Here is a 19,155-nt window from a genome sequence, read left to right on the forward strand (position 1 = left end):
ACCTTTAGTGATCTAAAGGTAACAGGAATCAGCATGGCTCAGTAATTTCAGAATCACAGAACGACAGGGAGCTCAGGAGATCAACTAGTCTGACCTCCTGCTCAAAGGAGGGTCAAACCAATATTATTTGTGTTACCAAGATCTCTGTTTTTCAGAAATACTTATTTGTCATATTCAACTCAATTCAATTCAGAGGTTATAGTGCTCTGTTTCACTGTTATTGTTTTTAAAGCCTGAAAGGAGGGCTTGCAAGAAAAAAAAAAAAAGTAAGAACACATGCATACTAAATTTAACAGGATTAAAATAAAATCTGCTCATTGTGTTTAGCTGATAAGGGAATCTGTAGTAATTTAACCCTATTGGTGTAATTTCACTGCTATGTCTTCGGTTTTTTAGTCTGCGGTTCGAAAATCAAAATGAAGACTGAGGGCTACTTTCACAGAATCACAGAAGAGCTGGGGTAGGAAGGCATCTCAGCATATTATCTAATCCAATCTCCCTGCTCAAAGCAAGGTCTACTCGAGTAGGTTACTCAAGGTGCTGTCCAGTCACATCTGTGAACATCTCCAGAGATGGACTTTCCACAATATCTCTAGGTACCATCAGGTGTTTATACATATTTGACATGAATTCTCCAGGGCTTCTCTTTCACAGGCTACACAGTCTCAACTCTCTCTGCCTCTCTCTCTTCATATGGCAGATGCCCCAATCCATTCATCATCTCTGTGGGCCTCCTTTGGACTCATATCAACATGCCCACATGTCTCTTCTAACAGGAAGGCCCAGACCTGGACACATCAACACACCACTACACATATGTTCTCACTCACCAGGGCTGAGAAGAGGGGTAGGATCACCTCCCTCAGCCTGCTGGTCAGGGCGCCTCCTCTGAAGTTTCAAAAATTAAGCCTAATCAATACCTAGATTATATAACATTATTTCCTTTGAGTACTTTTTGAAGGTTATCTACCAGATTATAGATAAACTGAAGGTCTCCCTTGCTTTATAAAGAAAACTCCAATTACTTGTTTCTGTCAGTCAGATAATTTGAGTACACTATCCTGAATTGAATCCAAAGAACTGCCAACATTCTACAAGGACATAAGTTCAGACATACCAAACATCACATCCTACATTTAATAAAAATTAAAGCCAACAAGATCAGTCATATACTTTTTAATGGATTGTTCCTCTAGATGTACCTAGCATGTCTGAAAGTGAGCCCTAAGTTATAATCAATAAATTAGATGTTTTCTGGTTTTATCCTTACCATGTGTTTACATTGCACAAGGAAATTTCAGGTAGCATAGTGAATACAAACTCTGTTATAGATGAAATTAAGTATCCTATAATTTACAAGGTTAAATACTGTAGAACATAACTTGTGGGAGCTTGGTCCCAGAAGAGGGCCCTGGATTCCGGTGCACTTAGCTTCCTTATAACATGAACTGGAATTGATAGTGGTCCAAAAACACAGCTGAAAATAAGCCATATACTAAATAGGGTGCATCTAGCTGATGGGAATGACATTGGTAATTGTGAGTGCCAAATCCCACTCCCTGCAAAAATCAGGCACCTCAGTCAAGGCAGCGGATCCCTACATACGTCCATGGAGATCACAGGCTGAAGAGGACTGATACCTGTTCTGCAAAGCAGCTGACTACAGTTCAGTACCTTTGTCTAGACACTGCCTGCCAGAGCAAAGGAGCACTCATATTTTAGGGATAGTAGAACTGCGTATGTCCTGTCCAAGAGAAAGGAAGGGTAGATGGAGTGCCATCTTCAGCTTAAGGCATGGGAGCTTTCTTGAGCATCATCCTAAATTCGTGGTGCCAACTATCCTGTGCAGTCTTTTCCTTCCTCATGCCTGTGGTGCCCCACTGCATAGCATAGTTTTTAAAAGGTTTGAGTGACCAAAATAAACAGAGAATGTGACGAACAGTGACTCCGTAAACTCCTGGTTAAAGCACTCAAATGTGATTTTGACTGTAATAGTGGAGAACTCTAAACCTTCGAATTCCTGAGCAAGTGGTCTAACTTTATTATTTTAACAGTCATAAGCACCAACATCTCCTTTAAGGTCTTATCCGCTGGAAACATCTTAAGAAAAAAACCAATATATTTTGTTAAGGCTTGTTTCTGCTGCTAAGTGACAGCAACTTGCATTGATGAGAGCAGGTCTAGACAACGCATATAAGCAAATTCATACCTATCCAGCACCTGGAGCCACGTGAAATAAAAAGGGAGTTGCCTTGCACATTTAGGCATTCTTAAAATCAGGCAGAATCTCCACGAAGGACATGTTTTTCAAAGAGTGTGTTGATCTTCCATGTATAATACTGGCTTAAAACCTCAGTAAAGGCAGACAAATTCCTCTGTAGCGAGCCCATAAAGTTGTTATAACAACTTTGAAGAGTTTTCTCCAGATGACTATTAGATTGCAAAACAGGAAAATGGATTTGGCTAATAAATTTTTATTTTGTTTATTACAGCCACTTCCAGAGCAGCCAATTGTGATGTTAAAATTAGAATTGCAATTTTATATATGGTGATTAAACAAAGCGAGCAGTTGCAGTATGATGAGAGACAGACATGGTTTCAGAAATACCTGGCAAACACACACACTCTGAGAACATCAACGCTTTTTCACAGTAATGAAATGCAAAGTTAGGCTCTTAAGTTCATGGTACAGCACACAGACAGAGTCAAGTGCCTTAATATGGGACTCAAACACATCAGGCATGGAAGGCATGGAGGTGATTAGAGCTAGAGCAATGAGCTATTCCAAGCAGAGGACTGCATCTGAAATCCCACCTTCCACCGGGCTTAGGCAGCAGACTTTGAAACTCCCATGTTCTTGGGGACTGAAGCATGCTGTGAAAATGTCTACTTTTCATTCTTTTTCACTCTGCTGTTTTCACGTAAACCCAAAAGCTCAGTATGCTTATTATTCCATATAAGCATTAGTTAGAGCACCCAAAGAAAAGTGGAAACCCATCCAGTGACACAAGACACAGAGCATAGTTTTATCAGTAATCGCCAAAAAAGGAGCTGAGACAGTACCACTTCCAATCCTTAAACATTATTTTCACTAGGGTAAGCATTGAGCTAGGACCATTTGAGATAGTCCACTGTAACTTTGATGTTTTGTGGCAAGACAGAATTGCCTCCCTCAAAGGCCAGAAGCAAATGAGGCACAAAACCAGAACTCCTGATACCAGCCACAGTAATCATAATGACAATCCAGAAAAGTGATATTTGGGTTTCTCTCTTCTGATTTTCTGAATAATGACTATCAAAACTGCATTCTAATATACTGGCAAACTAACAAGGAGCATCAGATACAGCTGGAGCCCACCTGACAGAACAAAACAAGCAATGAAGGCCCTTGTGGCTGACTCCTGACTACTATTTACACTCTTCAGCTGTGCAAGATCAACCACAACGCCTCACAATGTATGTATTGGAATCATAAATGTCTTATTTTAGTCTAGCCGTTAGATAGTGAATAGAAGCTAAGTCAAGTCACTCCAAGCACATTTGTTGTGAGGGGAAGTTTGTATTATAATTGAAAATATGCCTCATGTAACCTTGAGTACAGTCTATGCACAAGGTGACTCTATGATAATTATAGTTGCAAAAACAGTAGCTCGAGGTCTTGATTGATAAAGGTGGATGTGTCAGGCAGTGAAATGCAGGGCCCCATAGCTGTGCCTTTCTGCTTTTTTGCTCTAAAAGAGGAAAAAAGGAAAGAAATCTTTTTCTGCATTTTCTTTCTTCTTCCCAAGCCAAAATCAGCATAAATGCAGGAATTTATCACATTCTCAGAAAGACTCCCAAAAAGCAAGGACAAAATCACATTGGTCACAACAATTTTCACATTGACAATTCAAAGAACTCATTGTCAACATCAACATTAAAGTCATTAAGTATTATCAGATTTGGTAACTGTAACATTAATGAATTTTATCGCTAAGACACGGGGACTTGAAAAGATTGCATGAAATTTGCTAGGCAGAAACATTCTTAAATATCTGCCTTTATAACCATGTTTCTTCCAGTCTGGTCTAATTACAGTCTGTAATCTGCAATTCTAACTTTCTGTATCAATATTCACCAATAACATACAGGATCTTTATAGAAAAGTAAGCTATAGGTTCTGATTCTGCCTCCTCTTTCAGATTTGCAAATCAGTTTCTTTTTAACTTAAGCAGAACAATACAGAACAGGGGAAGGAGAAAAACAAATGGAGAGCAAAAAGTCATGGGAAGAAAAAAAATCAAAACAGACTGCTTATGTAGTACCCATTTATACATGTCAGATATTTCTGAACCAGAATCCTGATGCAATGTGAGAGAATGCAACTGCATTTATATGAAACATAACAGTGCCCCCACCAGCCACATACCAAGCCACAAAAAGGTCTGAAGGCAGTTTCATATAATTCTAAATATATATCTGTGTTTATACCTACATATAGAAAAGTACACACCTGAAAGAATTAGCACCTTAGCCTTCATACCATTATTATTCGATTTTCAGTTTGTTAATGAGAGCCAAACATAATACTGATCTTCTCTACCACTTGCTCAGTCACTCTGCTTTTCTTGGTAGCATTCAGAGCCTTCAAAAAAGAATCAATAAAAATTTGCTTATAGAAACAAATCTTTGGGTTGACTGTTTACATTAAACAGGAGACGTTAGGAAAACGATCTCTTTCGCATGAGTATGTCTCTATAGCAAAAAAAAAAAAAAAAGCTATTATTATCAATGATGCAAATCCATCCCACTTTCCCAGAACTGACTTTTTCCTTGCAGCTACAGATATTCTCGAACAGAACAGTGGATCCAATTTGAGAGTTCGTTTACAACTGCAAAACCCAACACCTAGCTTTTGATATTTTAACTGTAGACTACCTCAAAGTGAGACCATCATGACTCTTCTACAAACTTCTGTTTTGAAAAGGTTTATGATGAAGAACTTTCTTGCTCTGTTTTAAAGAATACATTAGGTCTTTCTTTACATCACCATGGCAACATCTAATAACGAATATGAAGTTGGAGTTCCCAAGTACTTCATGCAACACTTTAGATTGCTGAACTGGAGATTTTTCACTCCCCAATCACATACTTTCTTGTTCCCTCATCTGAGTACTGAAGGATTTGAATGAACTTTTCAGAAGCTGTGCCACTAATCTTTTTCCTTCCAGGAAGCAAACTGACTTGATGAATCCATATCTGATACATACTATGCCCTCACCGTAGCTTACTTATAAATAACCAGATAAGTTTCCCAGCTAAGCATTCTGGCATAACCAGCAAAGCTCACAGTGGTTATACTTTCAATCCTGCTGTAGCTTATTAATCAGCTTATTGATAGCTTTCTATCACAGAACAAAGTCTAATGGTCTTCTGCAAAACAAAAGAAGATGAAGCCTACCCTTCACTGGGGCAATGTTCTCCTAAAATCTCTCCCTGATAATTAGGAGCAGAAGTTGTCGTAGGTTAACACAGAGTTCAGAAAAATCCATGCTCCTCATCTCTTAAAAATGAATGAAATGAAGACAAGACAAGAAATCAAAGTAAATTTGGATTTCCAACTACAGTTAGGAATTACAACACTGATAACCAAGAAGAGATTCTGAAAGTCTGGGAAGCTGCAATTCTTGAACAATTTTTCACTAAAATAGTAACTTTAGACTCAGGTATTTAAGCTTTCCATAGCTATAAGCCTTGAATGTGATGATAAGTAAAATACCTCATAATGAGTCTAGGCTTTTAAGAGCTGTGCAGTATGCTTCTGTTCCCAGTGTAAACCTAGGATCAAATAATCTTGCTCTAGTGGGATGCCCCTGCCCATGGCAGAGGGGTTGGAACTAGATGATCTTTAACGTCCCTTCCAACTCTAATGATTCTATGATTCTAACTGCGGATTGTTTCAGCAGTAATTTTGCATGCATTTGTTAGTGCTTTTCAGAGAGAGACTAGAGGCTTTTAAGCTACAGTGATCATATCTATGTGTTTAAGTTAAATTAAAGCATAAGTATCCCTTGTTTTCTAGGCCTTATTTTTCTCTAGCTGACTTAAAACTTAACTGATGCCTTGAGAAAGCATTTAGTAAGATATTGAAGTCCACATGAGGTGGACTTTAGAGGTATGGAGTACTGAGAATACTGAGAATCAAGAACAATGCTGTACTGGTCATAATACTAGATGGATCATATACCAAAGAACACTACAGTGTACTTGAGAATCAGGCCCTCAGAAAAGCTTCCACTATATGAGGACATGTAAAGGTGCTTAGTTTTAGCACCTGCTAGATTTGTGAGCTTGTTCTAAGCCCAGGAGCTGCTGTTGCTGAATTTCTATGAATTATGCTATCCCTCCAAATAAGTAATTAAGTAACTATTGCCACAACAGCATTCAGAAGAAAGCAAGTTAGTTTATCACATCTGAAATGTTTCCTGATAACAGCTATGGCAGAGGGTGCTACTTTGTATAGGACCGCTCAAGCCAGGCTGGTCTAAAGGACTGGAGAGAAAGCAATCCCAGAGCTTTCCAAGGCAGCTGTAGAGAAACAGGCCAGCAAACTTCTCTTGCAGAACACACTCAACTCTACCATTTAGAAACAAATTAAAGCAGTCCCTCTGGCAAACAACATACAAAAATAATCAAGGATCAAATCTGGGGAACAGGTGGGAAAAAAACTAAGAAGAACAAAAAATAATTTTTTTGCTGTCAGAACATGCAGGTCATAGTTAGAATATACTGGCTCAGTCTTCAACAGCTTTGACTTAATTCTAGAACCATATTAAAATACTTGTAGTCACACTTTATGTAATGAACTGAACTTGCTGATGTTAGATCAAAGGCAGAAGAATAGAGCTCATACTGTAGTTTGCTGTTTTCTCCAGCTGTATAAATACAAGACAAATGAGATGAAAAATAACAGCTAATCATATTTAAAGTGAATACTGGATTGAAGTCAATTTTGAACTGATAAAAACTCAAGTTAAGCTAACTCATCTCACTATAAATCATTTTCATACTTTTAAACAAGAAGATAGAAAGGGAAAGGATGGTCCTAATAAATCTTGCAGTGCATTTAGAAGATAGGATGCATATTTCTTGTCATATCTCAGCTTGGAAATTTTCTGAAAATTTCAATTTAAAAACTTTTTTGACCAAGCTTCTGCTATTAAGAACAGTATAATGCTAATGTCTCCCCTGCAGTACAACTGAAATAACACACTAGGAATCAGGGTCAGTGTTCTCACCACTATGAAAGAACTTTTGCCACTGAATTAATTATTCTGCCCTAGACTAGTTTCCTCTGGTGCACTGCAACACACATTTCTCTAAGTTTAAAGGTGAATATAAAACTAATTCTTCCAAGTCTAACTCTATTCTACATTGAGCACATATGCATCCGTCCACACAGAGAGACACGCACTCTAATTAGGAGGTATGATCTGTTTCAACTCCCCATGCATTTTCTTCCCCAGCAGCAACCACAGAGCTTCAGGAGGGCCACATCAATAAAGCAGAACTCCTGCTGGCAGCTTGTATCAGGGGAAGGATTTGCAGAAATAAAAGGTCTATCTTCATACAAGTTCACCAGAGCTTCTCTCAAATGAGGAGAAACTTCACATGAAATTCTGCCAGAAGGTCAGTCCTGCTGTGTTTTCTGGCTGTTCAGGATCTCCTGGGCATTCCTACTGTGAAGGGAGAAAAACTTCCTTATATGCTTAACTAACTCCCAAAAGCAAGACCAGTCTGTCATTAGGTTTGCACCTTATATAATAAGGCCTCAAGAGGTGTTTCCTTTCACATGCTTTGCCTGTTAAAAGTACATAACACAAGTACAGAAAGTCTACAAAATCCCTCCAACGCCTGGAGACAAAATGGGAAAGCAAAAGGGAAGAAAAAATTAAAAGATTATGATGGTGAATTGTGGGCCAAGAAGCCAAAGACTCTGGTTTTGTAGTGCACTGGGTCATGTGCCAGTAGGAGAAATGCCTGTTTAAGTGGGACTGCCTGCATCTCATAGATAGAAGTAGCTAATCTTCTTAGCCAAAGCCTAGCTTAAATGGCCTTTTCATAGCTCAAACTAATAATACACGGAGATCGTGCAGTGAAGGCAAAAGTAGCACAAACTCACCGTGTTCCAACAAATGTGACAAGGAGTGTAAAAGAAAAAAAAAAAAAAACCACCACAATGCATTTTTTTATTAAATGTTCATGCGCCTGTGCCAGAGGTCCCAGTTACAAGCATGAGTACATAGAAAACTCGGATATTAACAAGAAGCAATTTAATGCAGTGATCAGTATAGAAACCACTGTGATGACTTGCATTACTTAGGTCTTGAAAAACACTGGTTATAAGTTGCATATAGTTGTGGAATTCCGTATTAGCAAGAAATTTGATGAGTAACAGAGACACCTAAAAGAACCTGGTTTGCAATAAATAAACACGGCTAAAGCTTCTACACACACCTCTGCTCCTACTTCATATCCTTCTGGGCTTCAATCCTCCTCCATATTTTTCTCAGCTTCTTTTCCACTACTTTTTTAAGTCTACTCAATGCAATCAGTCTCTTTCCCACAACCAGCAGCTGGACGAGGAGCACCACACATCATGGCTGGCTCCGAGGTTTCTCTGTGCTCACGCTGCAGCCCCTCCTTTGTTCCTATGGATCACTCCTCTCAGCAGCTAATTTTCACAGAAATGTATAGAAGCTAAAAATCTTTGATAAATCCTTTGTTAAAATTTGGTTGCAATTGGCCAGTGGTCAGAAACTGTTAAGCAATCACATCAGCCTTGTTTGAGAAGGAAACCAAGGACTACATCATTGATTTTCTTTAACATCAGGAGTCTTCCAGCTAATTCAGAGATGGTGTCTTGAACATCTATGGATCTCTGGGACAATAAAACAAACCTCTGGGTAGGCTCTTTAATTGTCAACTACATTGAGGTAGAGAACAGAAAGAGTTTTCCCTTCCTAATATAAAATTGTGCTACGTCAACATGAGAGACTTAAACTGGATGGGAGTCCAGCCCACAAAATGAGTAATACATGATGATTATGGTGCCTATAGTTTTCCTAGAAACTTTCCAACATGAGATGCTGAATACAAAGCAAGATTTCTCTGTTTTGAATGTCATTACAATCTGATCACTCGTAGCATCTACCTGCCTAGAAGCCAGCTGTTATGACTGGTTTACATTAAATACGTAGAAATGGAAGATATTGCATGGAAGGACTAACATTTATACTTGGTTTCCAGCAGAGGCTTACTTCCAAAGTTAAGGAAGAACAAAGTGGACTGTAAAGACAATGAAAACCACACAAGGGAAAGGCAAGTCTCCAAAACGGAGAAAGAGGTTCAAAAATTGAGAGAGATGACCAGTTTAGGCAAAATCACCATCCTGGTTAAATGCTTATGTTAATATGCCAGTCAGGAAAAGTGAGAGATGACAACGGAAAACAAGAAAAACCAGAAATCTATATAAATTAGACACTTTTGCCACTGTAAGAAATTCACATGGAAAGCAGAACAGTTGATGGATATCCTGATATAGAAGGGAAAGACTGAATTGAAACTAATCTCCTGTGTTTTGCACTACCTGGATACTAGCAGGAATGCTTCAAGTGTATGAAATAAAAATATATAACTGGTCTTTTGCAATATATTGTAGACACTGGCAATGATTCTTTTTTACTTAGTATAATGGCCTCAAATACAAATGGAAAGGGAAGGGGGATTAGATGAATCTGGAAGAATTTGACATTGAAATATTTCCCCTACAGCAAAGCAACTGCCCAGTGTTGTACCTTCATGCCTTTATGACCCACTGTCAGATGAACAGAATATTATTGGCACTCTTAAACCAAAATACCAAAGGCTCAAATGAATTCCACATCACAGACTGGAGATGAAAGCAGCACATACAGCCTCCAGCCCATGCTCAGACTGTCACTCAAGAAAGTGAGGACTACTGCACACGAAGATTATTCACAGGGAAGCTCATCACTTGTTGGGTTTGAGAAACTAAGAAATGGGCGTCTGCATCTCTCCTACTGAAAACATGTGCTCAGAAAACAGTATGCAGTTTATGTCACCTTAATGAAAATCCTTAAGGATCATGTAAGTGCTTGCAGGCTAAAACAAGTTGTTCTTTCCATAGATAAAAAATGCTCCACTAAAAAAAAAAAAAATCATTAATTTTGTTACAGTAAGATGTAATTAAATCAGCCAGCAATTGAAGGTAGTCAACTGAGAACAGATTCTCCCATTCTGTTGCTGATCAGAAGTACATCAAAATTTGTCAATATGCTGCAGGAAATATGGCAAGTCGCCTTCAGAATGAGACTATTCTTAAGCTCAGATAGACCTCCCTATTTCATATTGTTACAGGCCATCTGTGAACTGAATTAACCAGTGAAGTCAAAGAGACAGTAGCATTTTCAGCAGAGTATAGTAAGGAGAGCAGAGACTGAAGAAGTCAGTCCTTTAATATCAATCACTCCTTTAATATTCTCTGAGTAGAAAATGCAACATGATAATTTCCAGCACACTTGTATTATTTCCTTTTTACTTTGTTGCATATTTTTTGAAACTTTACTGGAAGAGAATGGGGAAGAGACAGAAAAAAAAATTTCCCCAGAGGAAAAGCAGTCATCCAGAAACTTGGATTTCAGGGTTAAAAGGCTTTCAGAAAAGTTTGGCAGGAAGTCAGTCCCATACCATATTTGCAAAGGAAAGTAATTTTTCAGTTGTTGCATTCTGTTATCTTTCTTTTCTGCCCTATTCCTTCTCAGTGGAAGACAGTCATCATTTTGATCAACCACATGACACCTGTGTAAATCAAATCAAATATTCCTGTTAGGGTGAAGAGCTCAGTTTTTGTGACTGCCTGCACAGGGAAAAAACAATGGAGTGAGGCATCCAAATGCGTGTTGTCCTCTATTCAACAATAATACAATAATAATACAATGTCAGGTTCGTTTTTGTCTATATATGTTGTTTTCCCTCTTCTTGATTGCAACATAAAATGACTTGATGATGACCATAAATTCATATAACCTTTTTCACGAGCTTGCTGTGATTCCCTAAGGTGAACTTCCAAGTTTTGAAGGAGTACAGCCTTGTATTCTTCAGGCTGAACACTATTGTTCCACTTCTGAGAACTACAGTTTTCTAGCTATTCCTTTCTATCCAAGTTATGTTTTTAATCAAAGATATTTATGACAGTGGAAGGATTTGTACTCCATTTCCCCACTATCTTATATATGTTATGGTGGCTGCTTTGCAGATACAGCTATTGCTGTCACCATATGACATAACTTTGTATTTAGACTGTTTCCACTGCTGTTTTACCATCCACTGAGCCTCATCACACTTCCCAATCACACTGCCATGTGTGTTCTTTCATCATTCAGTCAACCAACATACAAAAACCCAACACAAAGTGGAGTTATGCCACGTGAGGATTTATCTAATGCCTGCAGGATAATAAGGCCAAGCAGCAGAGAATCCCATGATGTACTGATATCATTAACAACATTTAAGACTTAGTCGCAGTTGTAGCTGTTCGAAATAGAAATAGATGCTGTCTGATAGCATTGCTTCATATCATTTTATAAGTTGACCTATATATTGACAAATCCAGGCATTTAAAAGCAAATAGAAGCTTTCTAATTGTCCTTCCTTATTGATTTAGCAACTGCATTAACAAATTGATTTTCAGACCTTAGCAGGGAGACCTTGACTGCAGCTGGAAAGGATTTAGCACAATGAAATAAAACTCCTTAAAACATCTTGCATCATTTGGAAGTTCCATGTGACAAATTGAAAAACAAAAAAAGAGCTCCAGCCACATGCTTCATTATAGGCCTTGGAATAGGCCATTTATAAGAGACTGTGTTAAATGATAGTTTCAATTTTTTCTGTTGCTTTTGCTGTTCTGCCCTGAGAAACGCTATTATTTTGTTTCCATAGTAGAACTGATACTTTTCATATTAGAAAAAATCCTGAAGTATAATAAAAAGAGATCTGATATGACAAGCATTGCAAACACAGTTAACAAGCTACTTTAATTATCCTCATAAGATTTTCCCACTTGTACTCTGATCATCATCCTCACAAACTTAATTATGCTTCATTTGTTTATTCTGCATTAACCTCAGTGAATATTCCAGGTGGAAAAGAAGAGTGTGTTTGCAACGGAAACCTCAGGTAATTGTTATCTATTATTATTTAATTATTTTGCTACAGAACGTTTTGTTTATTTTAATACAAATGATACAAACTTATTTTTGGGCAATATGTATTAAGCAAGAAGCCAGGGCATTTCCACATCTCAAAAGCGTGCCACCTCGCATGAAAAGACATCAATGCAAAGATCATCACTGGACAGTTGATAGAAAAAATGAAGAAAATCACGCTGTTATCTTCTGCATTTTTAAGATTAGTATTAATAAATTCTGATACCTCAGCACAGGGAATCTTTCCACAAACCTGACCTTTGAGAAAGTCAGGAAGAAGAACAGCTGGGAATAGATGTGCTTTGTGAGTCAAATACTGAGATACATACCCAGTTACTACTTAAAATTTATGTGCTTCCAACACTTTTAAAGTCAATAGGAATTATTGCATTATGTCTGAGTAGAGACAGAGTAAAGACCCCAGTGTAGCTTAAGTTAAAGCCTGACAAGTTGTTTCCTCTAACTTTGGATAAGTCCTAGTTTGCTCACCTACCATGAATGAACTTCTTTTCATTTAGGTTGCTTTTTGAAATACATTCAACTGATTTTACTTCATTAATCTACTAAAATACACAATCACTGCCCCATACTCAAAAACGTTTTGAGCACACTGCCAAGCCTTGAAATCTAGTACTGTATAAAACTAGCTGTTCCTTTTTACATATAGCTTCATTGACCTTCAAAACGGAGATATACTGACTACACAAATTCTTAAACTTGAAAAATATTAAACAGCAAGTTGTTTAATTTTAAAACGAAAGATACAGAGATATAAGATAGTAAGCATTTGAATATATTCCATTCATTCCATGCCTTACCTGAACCAAATTCCAACCCTTTAGAGATTCAGCAATGATAGAAGTAACCGTTGCACATACGCCACCAAAAACCATCAGATGATTAGGTCCATATTTTATTGCATCATAGAAGGCTTTGAGTCCTTTTGCATTATCACACTGGAAAAAAAAGAGAGAAGCAATATTCAACTTCACAAATAACATAATTAACTAGGAAATAAACTACGGGGCAGGGGAAAAAAAAAACAAACACCAAACAGAGGTTGCACTGATGTAAAAGCTGTACAATATATAACAACTCAAAGCCCAAACACGAAAAATTGGAGCACCCTGTTCTGAACTCCTAGTATGCTGTAGTAAAAGAACACAAAACCCCTTTCCTTACATGGTTCAAAAGCCCTTACTTCTTTCTTCCATGCCAAAGCTGCAATATCTGAATTTTGGTACTATTATTTAACAAAGAATTAAAAAGCCCCAACAAAAATGGTTGACTGAAACCTTTTCTACATTCAGAGCTACTGTTTCCTAAAGCAAAATTCAGCACATAACACCAGATGTCAGCAGGACTCCCATAGCTGGAGAAAAGTTTGACACTACTCATGGCCTCTTTAAGGGAAGTTCTGTCTCTAATGAAGCCTCCTAAGTAACCTCTCCTTAAGGCCTCACTTCATTATTCTGTGCAAAAATATACTGTAGAGAGCCTATTATTTAGGACAACACAAAGTCTTCAAAAAATATTAAAAGAATATTCTCTTAAATTGTCAAGAATTAATCAGTCTGCTCTCATAGCTCACCCTGCTTTGAGCAGAAGACTGGACCAAATGATCTTTTGAACTCCCTTCCAACGTAACTTGTTCTGGGCTTCTCTCATAATTAGTTTGATCATTATTTTAAGTGTAAAGAATTTTACCATAAACATTGACCAGGACTGAAAACTAAGAAACAATGGATCAGTACTGCAAAAAAAATAAGAATATCGAGCCTTGAATAGAATAGTATCAATCATCCATAACCACTTATGTAGTCATGGTTTAATTCCCCAGTACTGCAGCAGAGTATTACTAAAACATATATCTGAAGTTAAGAATTTGATTCCAAACTGTACTGGGAGTCAGGAGTGCCAACAAGTTATAATAGCAGCTGAGATTTCTCCAGTAGCAGCCACTTCTTTATCTCTCTTTTTGCAACAAAATTTTCTGCCCTCTTTTGCATCCTCTACCAAGTCTTCTTCAAACGCAGTCTTTATAACTTATAAACTACCACCATACAGCAGTCTCAAATATTTCATTATGATAATTCAATAAACCAGTTCATTTACTATCTGCATCCTAGTAGTAATTGTTTAGCATTCTTTTGAGAGAATAAAGATTTTGACTAAGAAGTTTGCAAGCTTATATATTAATCTTCTTACATGCTAAAAGAAAAATTATTCTACTTGCATTCTATCTGGAAGAATAGAATTATTGCTCCCACTTATTCAAAAGGATACAGCTTTTTACTGCATGGACTTTTCAAAAATGCATAATATAGCACATTTTCCTTCTTATTACAGAAAAAAATAAAAAAAGAACATTCAATACGGCAGAGGGTCCCTTGTCAGACGGATGGATTGGTGGCAAGCAGACATTGTGAAGTAATTAAGATTGTGATTACTGGAACAAGAAGCGTCCTCCAGTTTTACTCCTCCACCCCTTAGCTAAAGATCAGTTTATTCAAAGCACGGCTAGAAGGCTCAGCAACTTTACTTTTATAAGCATACAAGGACACTGTAGCTTTCAGTATCTGAAATTAAACTAAACTTAGCCAAGTCTTTGCCCTCACCCACATCATCATTTCAAACTGCAGCAAGAGAGATTGTTGAATTGGTTTTCATACTAACTTAAAACCAGATTACTTAATCTAATTTTTTGCATTATGTTACAATTTCAGTGTAACACTGAATATCAGTTTAAGAATGAAATAAGGAGGATGTTGATAATAATATTCAGAAGCTGCAGACAATAAAATTCTACATACATAAAAAGTTATGGAGAAATAAAGTTAGTATTCTAAACAACAAAGTCCTGCAGTATGTTATCTGAGGTAAAATTCACACTAAATTTCACCCTTACACCAAAAAACACTGATGGATCTTTTGACTATTATTTGCCTACAAATTGTTTCTCACTGCAGTAAACTTAACTTCTGCAGCAAAAGATCCCAGTAGGTCAATTTGCTGGAAGATGCAGAATTGTTATTATGATAAGACTTTTCCTTTCTTGTTTATTTGATCTTTGCAGTTTTATAAAGATATTTGCATGATACTTTCAATCACATAGTGACCTCTTGGGACGGTATACTAAAAGCATTATTTCTCTCCTAAAGTGAAAGGTTCACACTGCTGACATATTACTGATCAATCTGAAGTACGTACAGTAACTTGTGGGCTTTTTTTTCAATACAATTCAGTTAAAAGCCTACCATGTTTCCATCTTCATATTTCCTTCTCAATTACTCTCATCTCTCTCTTTCTCTTTTAGGCCACCACAAATAATTACAGGACTCAGCCTGCTCCTTGAGCAAAACTGCCAAAACAGTCCAATGTATGTCTCAGAAATAAAGAAAGGGAACTTCATACTGTGGCTGGCAATGACTAGATAGAAATGAAAGGAAAAATGAGAAAGACAGGAGAAAGCAGACTTTCACGTTTGTTTAACTTCACATTTCACAACATACACTCCGTATAACATCCTTCTCTGCGAGCAACATGTCTGTCACAAGCATTAAAAAAATAAACTTTCAGATAAAAATAATAGCCCTACCAAGCCAGATGGATAAGCAGTTAGAAAAGATTTCTTCCTGAGTCTAGTTTGAGGAATATACCCTTATCAAGTTCCTGAAGCTCTTTTAACTACACGACTTTTTCAGAGATCTCAGGCCACCATGGCTGCTCATGATTTTCTATTGGCAAACCCTAGAATAGGGCAACACTGCGACACTACTGAAACTCCCATCATAAAACCACCAAACGAGAACCTGAGTTGTTGTCACCAAGTGACTACAACTAGGTCCAGGAGCAACATAAGATTGCATAAAAGCCAAAATCCACATCAAAATGCAGAGGCTAAAAAGTCCTGGCCACAAGCGGATGAGAAGAAGCTGACTGGCTTATTAATTGGAGCATGACTAACATCAATGAAGGGGAAGGAATTCCTCATAAAAAGTCACAAACCTAAACAATGAAAAATATCATGCGAAGGAGCCAACACTGCTTCTGCTAGATAGTTTTGCTCTTTCACCTAAACTGTCACCCACACCTCTATTTTTCTGAGCTGAACTGCAGCCAGCTCACTTTTGGTTCACATATAAAACCAGACAGCGACGCTGTGCTGTTTATCTTGACTGCACAGTGAAGTACTGGATTGCAACACCTTTTTGATCTATGAACTAGTCCAATTTCTTTTGATTGCAATACCTTTCATTGGAGAAATTTAGTTTTACTGTAACTGTAATTTCAAATACGTGAGACACCCGTATGCACTACAAATTTCTCCAGAGGAAGGGGCTGAGAGCTACTCATCACAAACACAATAATTGCTGTGCTTAGTCTCAGCCAAGAGACAGTTTTAAGCCACATATAAATAGTAAACATGCATATTAATGAAATAATTACATTAAATGTATCTCTTAATGCACTGGCTTGATACAGATCACGTGGACAATTCACAAGGTGAAATACTAGAAAATCACCAAACAAAGGTCTCTGAAGAGTCTTACTTCTCACTGCAACTAAGACTGATAATTGTCGCAGATGGCACCTTACAAAGGCATAGCTTCCATTTCCAAGGAAACAGAACTACTTATTTTAATTAAGAAAAATAGCCAGATGAACTGCTGCATAGGAGAGGAGCCAAAAGAGTCTGGGGACTGAAGTTTTAACCTTCCTGAACTCTCTTTAAAAGGAGAGGCTGTCAAATGAAAACTATCATCCTTCACCAAGGTACTGACTGAAGCACAAAGGACAGGACAAAAAAAGCTTTTTGGAGAGAAAAGCTCTTTGTATTTGAAACACAGCAACCGAATACACAAGTGAGAACTTCTCCAAAGGCCTCTGCAGCTGAGAGGAAGGATGTCCCATGTGAAGGACACACACCACTGATATTAGGAGAAGCAGCAGAACTGACTTGTGAGGTTTGCTGGCTGCCAGGAAGGCTGCCTTGCAGACAGCAAGAGAGACATTGGGGTGTGTACTCAAACCCTCAGGGTCATAAACATGACACAGTACAAATCATTAGTGCACAGAATGGAAATATGGAAATTTGTATGTGTCTGATACAGAAGGCTTTGCCGACTCCTCTAATACGGACAGATCCACGTAAATACAAGACAAGCAGAACAGCAGATACTTGTAATTTAACTGATATAGCAATGAGGACAATTGTAAACTGATGCACTGGTCAGATGCATGGTTGTATTTAGATTTCTAGCTGCTGGATAGCTATGCCCAGCTGTTTTTCAGTTAGTTGTATTCTGGCACAACTCTCCTTAGTCTGAGTAAAAGTAAACAGGAGGAACAATTTTGGTACCTATTGAGCTACCGACTATTGAGTTTAGAGATTTCGTTATGATAAGGGGGAATAACCAACAGCTGTCATCTGCATAATGAAATATCATCATTTTTCAAGTGATACAAGAGCTTTCAGCAGCACTCTGCACTGAATATTATTGGAAAGAGAAGCAAGTGCTCATAAATACATGATGAGACTTCCTAGAACAGAGAGAACAGAGGTACAAAGCCTCATTCCTATCCTCTTGCCAAATCTTGCTCTAACTCCATGTTAGCTCCTTTCATGCTGTCAGTCTAAGACACAAAGAACACGAAAAATAATTTTCATCTGATTTGCATTAACTTCTTTAAATTCATCAAATGATACAAATAATTCAGTGAAGAAGCAGATGGACAACTGCTCTGATCTACAACAAAGGTCAATGAGGTTCACATCCTGTGCCTGGTTTTATGGGCAGGGATTGCATCTCCTGAGGTATCCTCTTTGTTTTCAGATATCTACAACTTAGATACTTTCAGAGCCAGAAATTCTAATTTTGCATTTAATTGCTGTAGTCCATGAATTTTTACGACTGCTCTTGGAACCACCACTCTAGCAACCACAAAATCCAGTGACAACATAATTATCCATTAAAAAAAAAAAAAAAGGAATTCCTTTCATTTGTTCTGAACTTCTTCATCCCATATGAAATAAATGTGAAATGCTTTGCCAGGGGACGTTATGCACAGTAAAAATTCGCAAATATGTGAAAAGAAATGAGACTAGTTCATAGATCAAAAAACAATACTAAACTTACTAATAACGAGATAGTGATTTTCTCAGGCTGAAACACAAATAATTGGAGGATAGGATGGTGTTGTGGGGAAGCAGAATTAAAATGCTTTGCTTACCCTGTCTTGACTCATCCTACACATCATCTTTTCCAGAGCAATTCTGAGTACTTGCACCAAGTCGTGGCATGAACTACTATAGCCATCCCTGTACTCTGTCTTTGAAAAACAAAAGCAACCCACTCCAATAACTACATCAGCCTTCTGCAACTTAAAATGAATTTAATTTGTCCCAAACTGTGCGCTGTTGTGCACATAATTTCAGTACCATGTTTTAATTTTAACTACTAGAAATCAGATTTCATTTTGGTTTACAAGAAGTAAACACAGCAGAAGAGGATTTAGTCTGTTCAGTGAAATATTTCCCAGTAAATCAAGCCACCTTGACACTTCTTGAAACACTTTGAGACTTTACCTAGCAACTTCTTTATCTGATCCTGCCTGCTGTACAGGGAATGGTTCATGAAGTGCTATCACTAAGGTACTAGTGCTTAGCATCCTTTATAAAAGCTCCTATTCTATATCAGTTGCTACCTGCCTCTGCAGTCAGTGACTCCACAGCAAGGGTGACCACTCTTCTGTTGTCTCATTTCCTAAGAGCCTGTCTAAACACCTTGTGAAGGCTCAGCTTCTTGCTCCACATAATTTTTTTTCTTTTCTTAGCTCACTATTTGGTAACTGAGTCCATCCAGCAAAATAAACAAAAATTTCC

General features: G+C 37.6%; 1 protein-coding gene across 2 annotated transcripts in view; it reads right to left on the reverse strand.

Moving 5' to 3' along the window:
• The window catches only part of GABBR2 (gamma-aminobutyric acid type B receptor subunit 2), a 457,827-nt gene that overhangs the window by 337,369 nt on the left and 101,303 nt on the right, over positions 1–19,155 (reverse strand). For both annotated transcript variants that reach the window (XM_069853337.1, XM_069853338.1), the window contains exon 2: positions 13,088–13,225. In XM_069853337.1, coding sequence (XP_069709438.1) covers positions 13,088–13,225 — 138 coding nt within the window. The remainder of the gene's footprint in view (positions 1–13,087; positions 13,226–19,155) is intronic.

This window comes from Phaenicophaeus curvirostris, chromosome 3 (genome assembly GCF_032191515.1).
Source record: "Phaenicophaeus curvirostris isolate KB17595 chromosome 3, BPBGC_Pcur_1.0, whole genome shotgun sequence".
NCBI classification, from domain to species: Eukaryota; Metazoa; Chordata; class Aves; order Cuculiformes; family Cuculidae; genus Phaenicophaeus; species Phaenicophaeus curvirostris.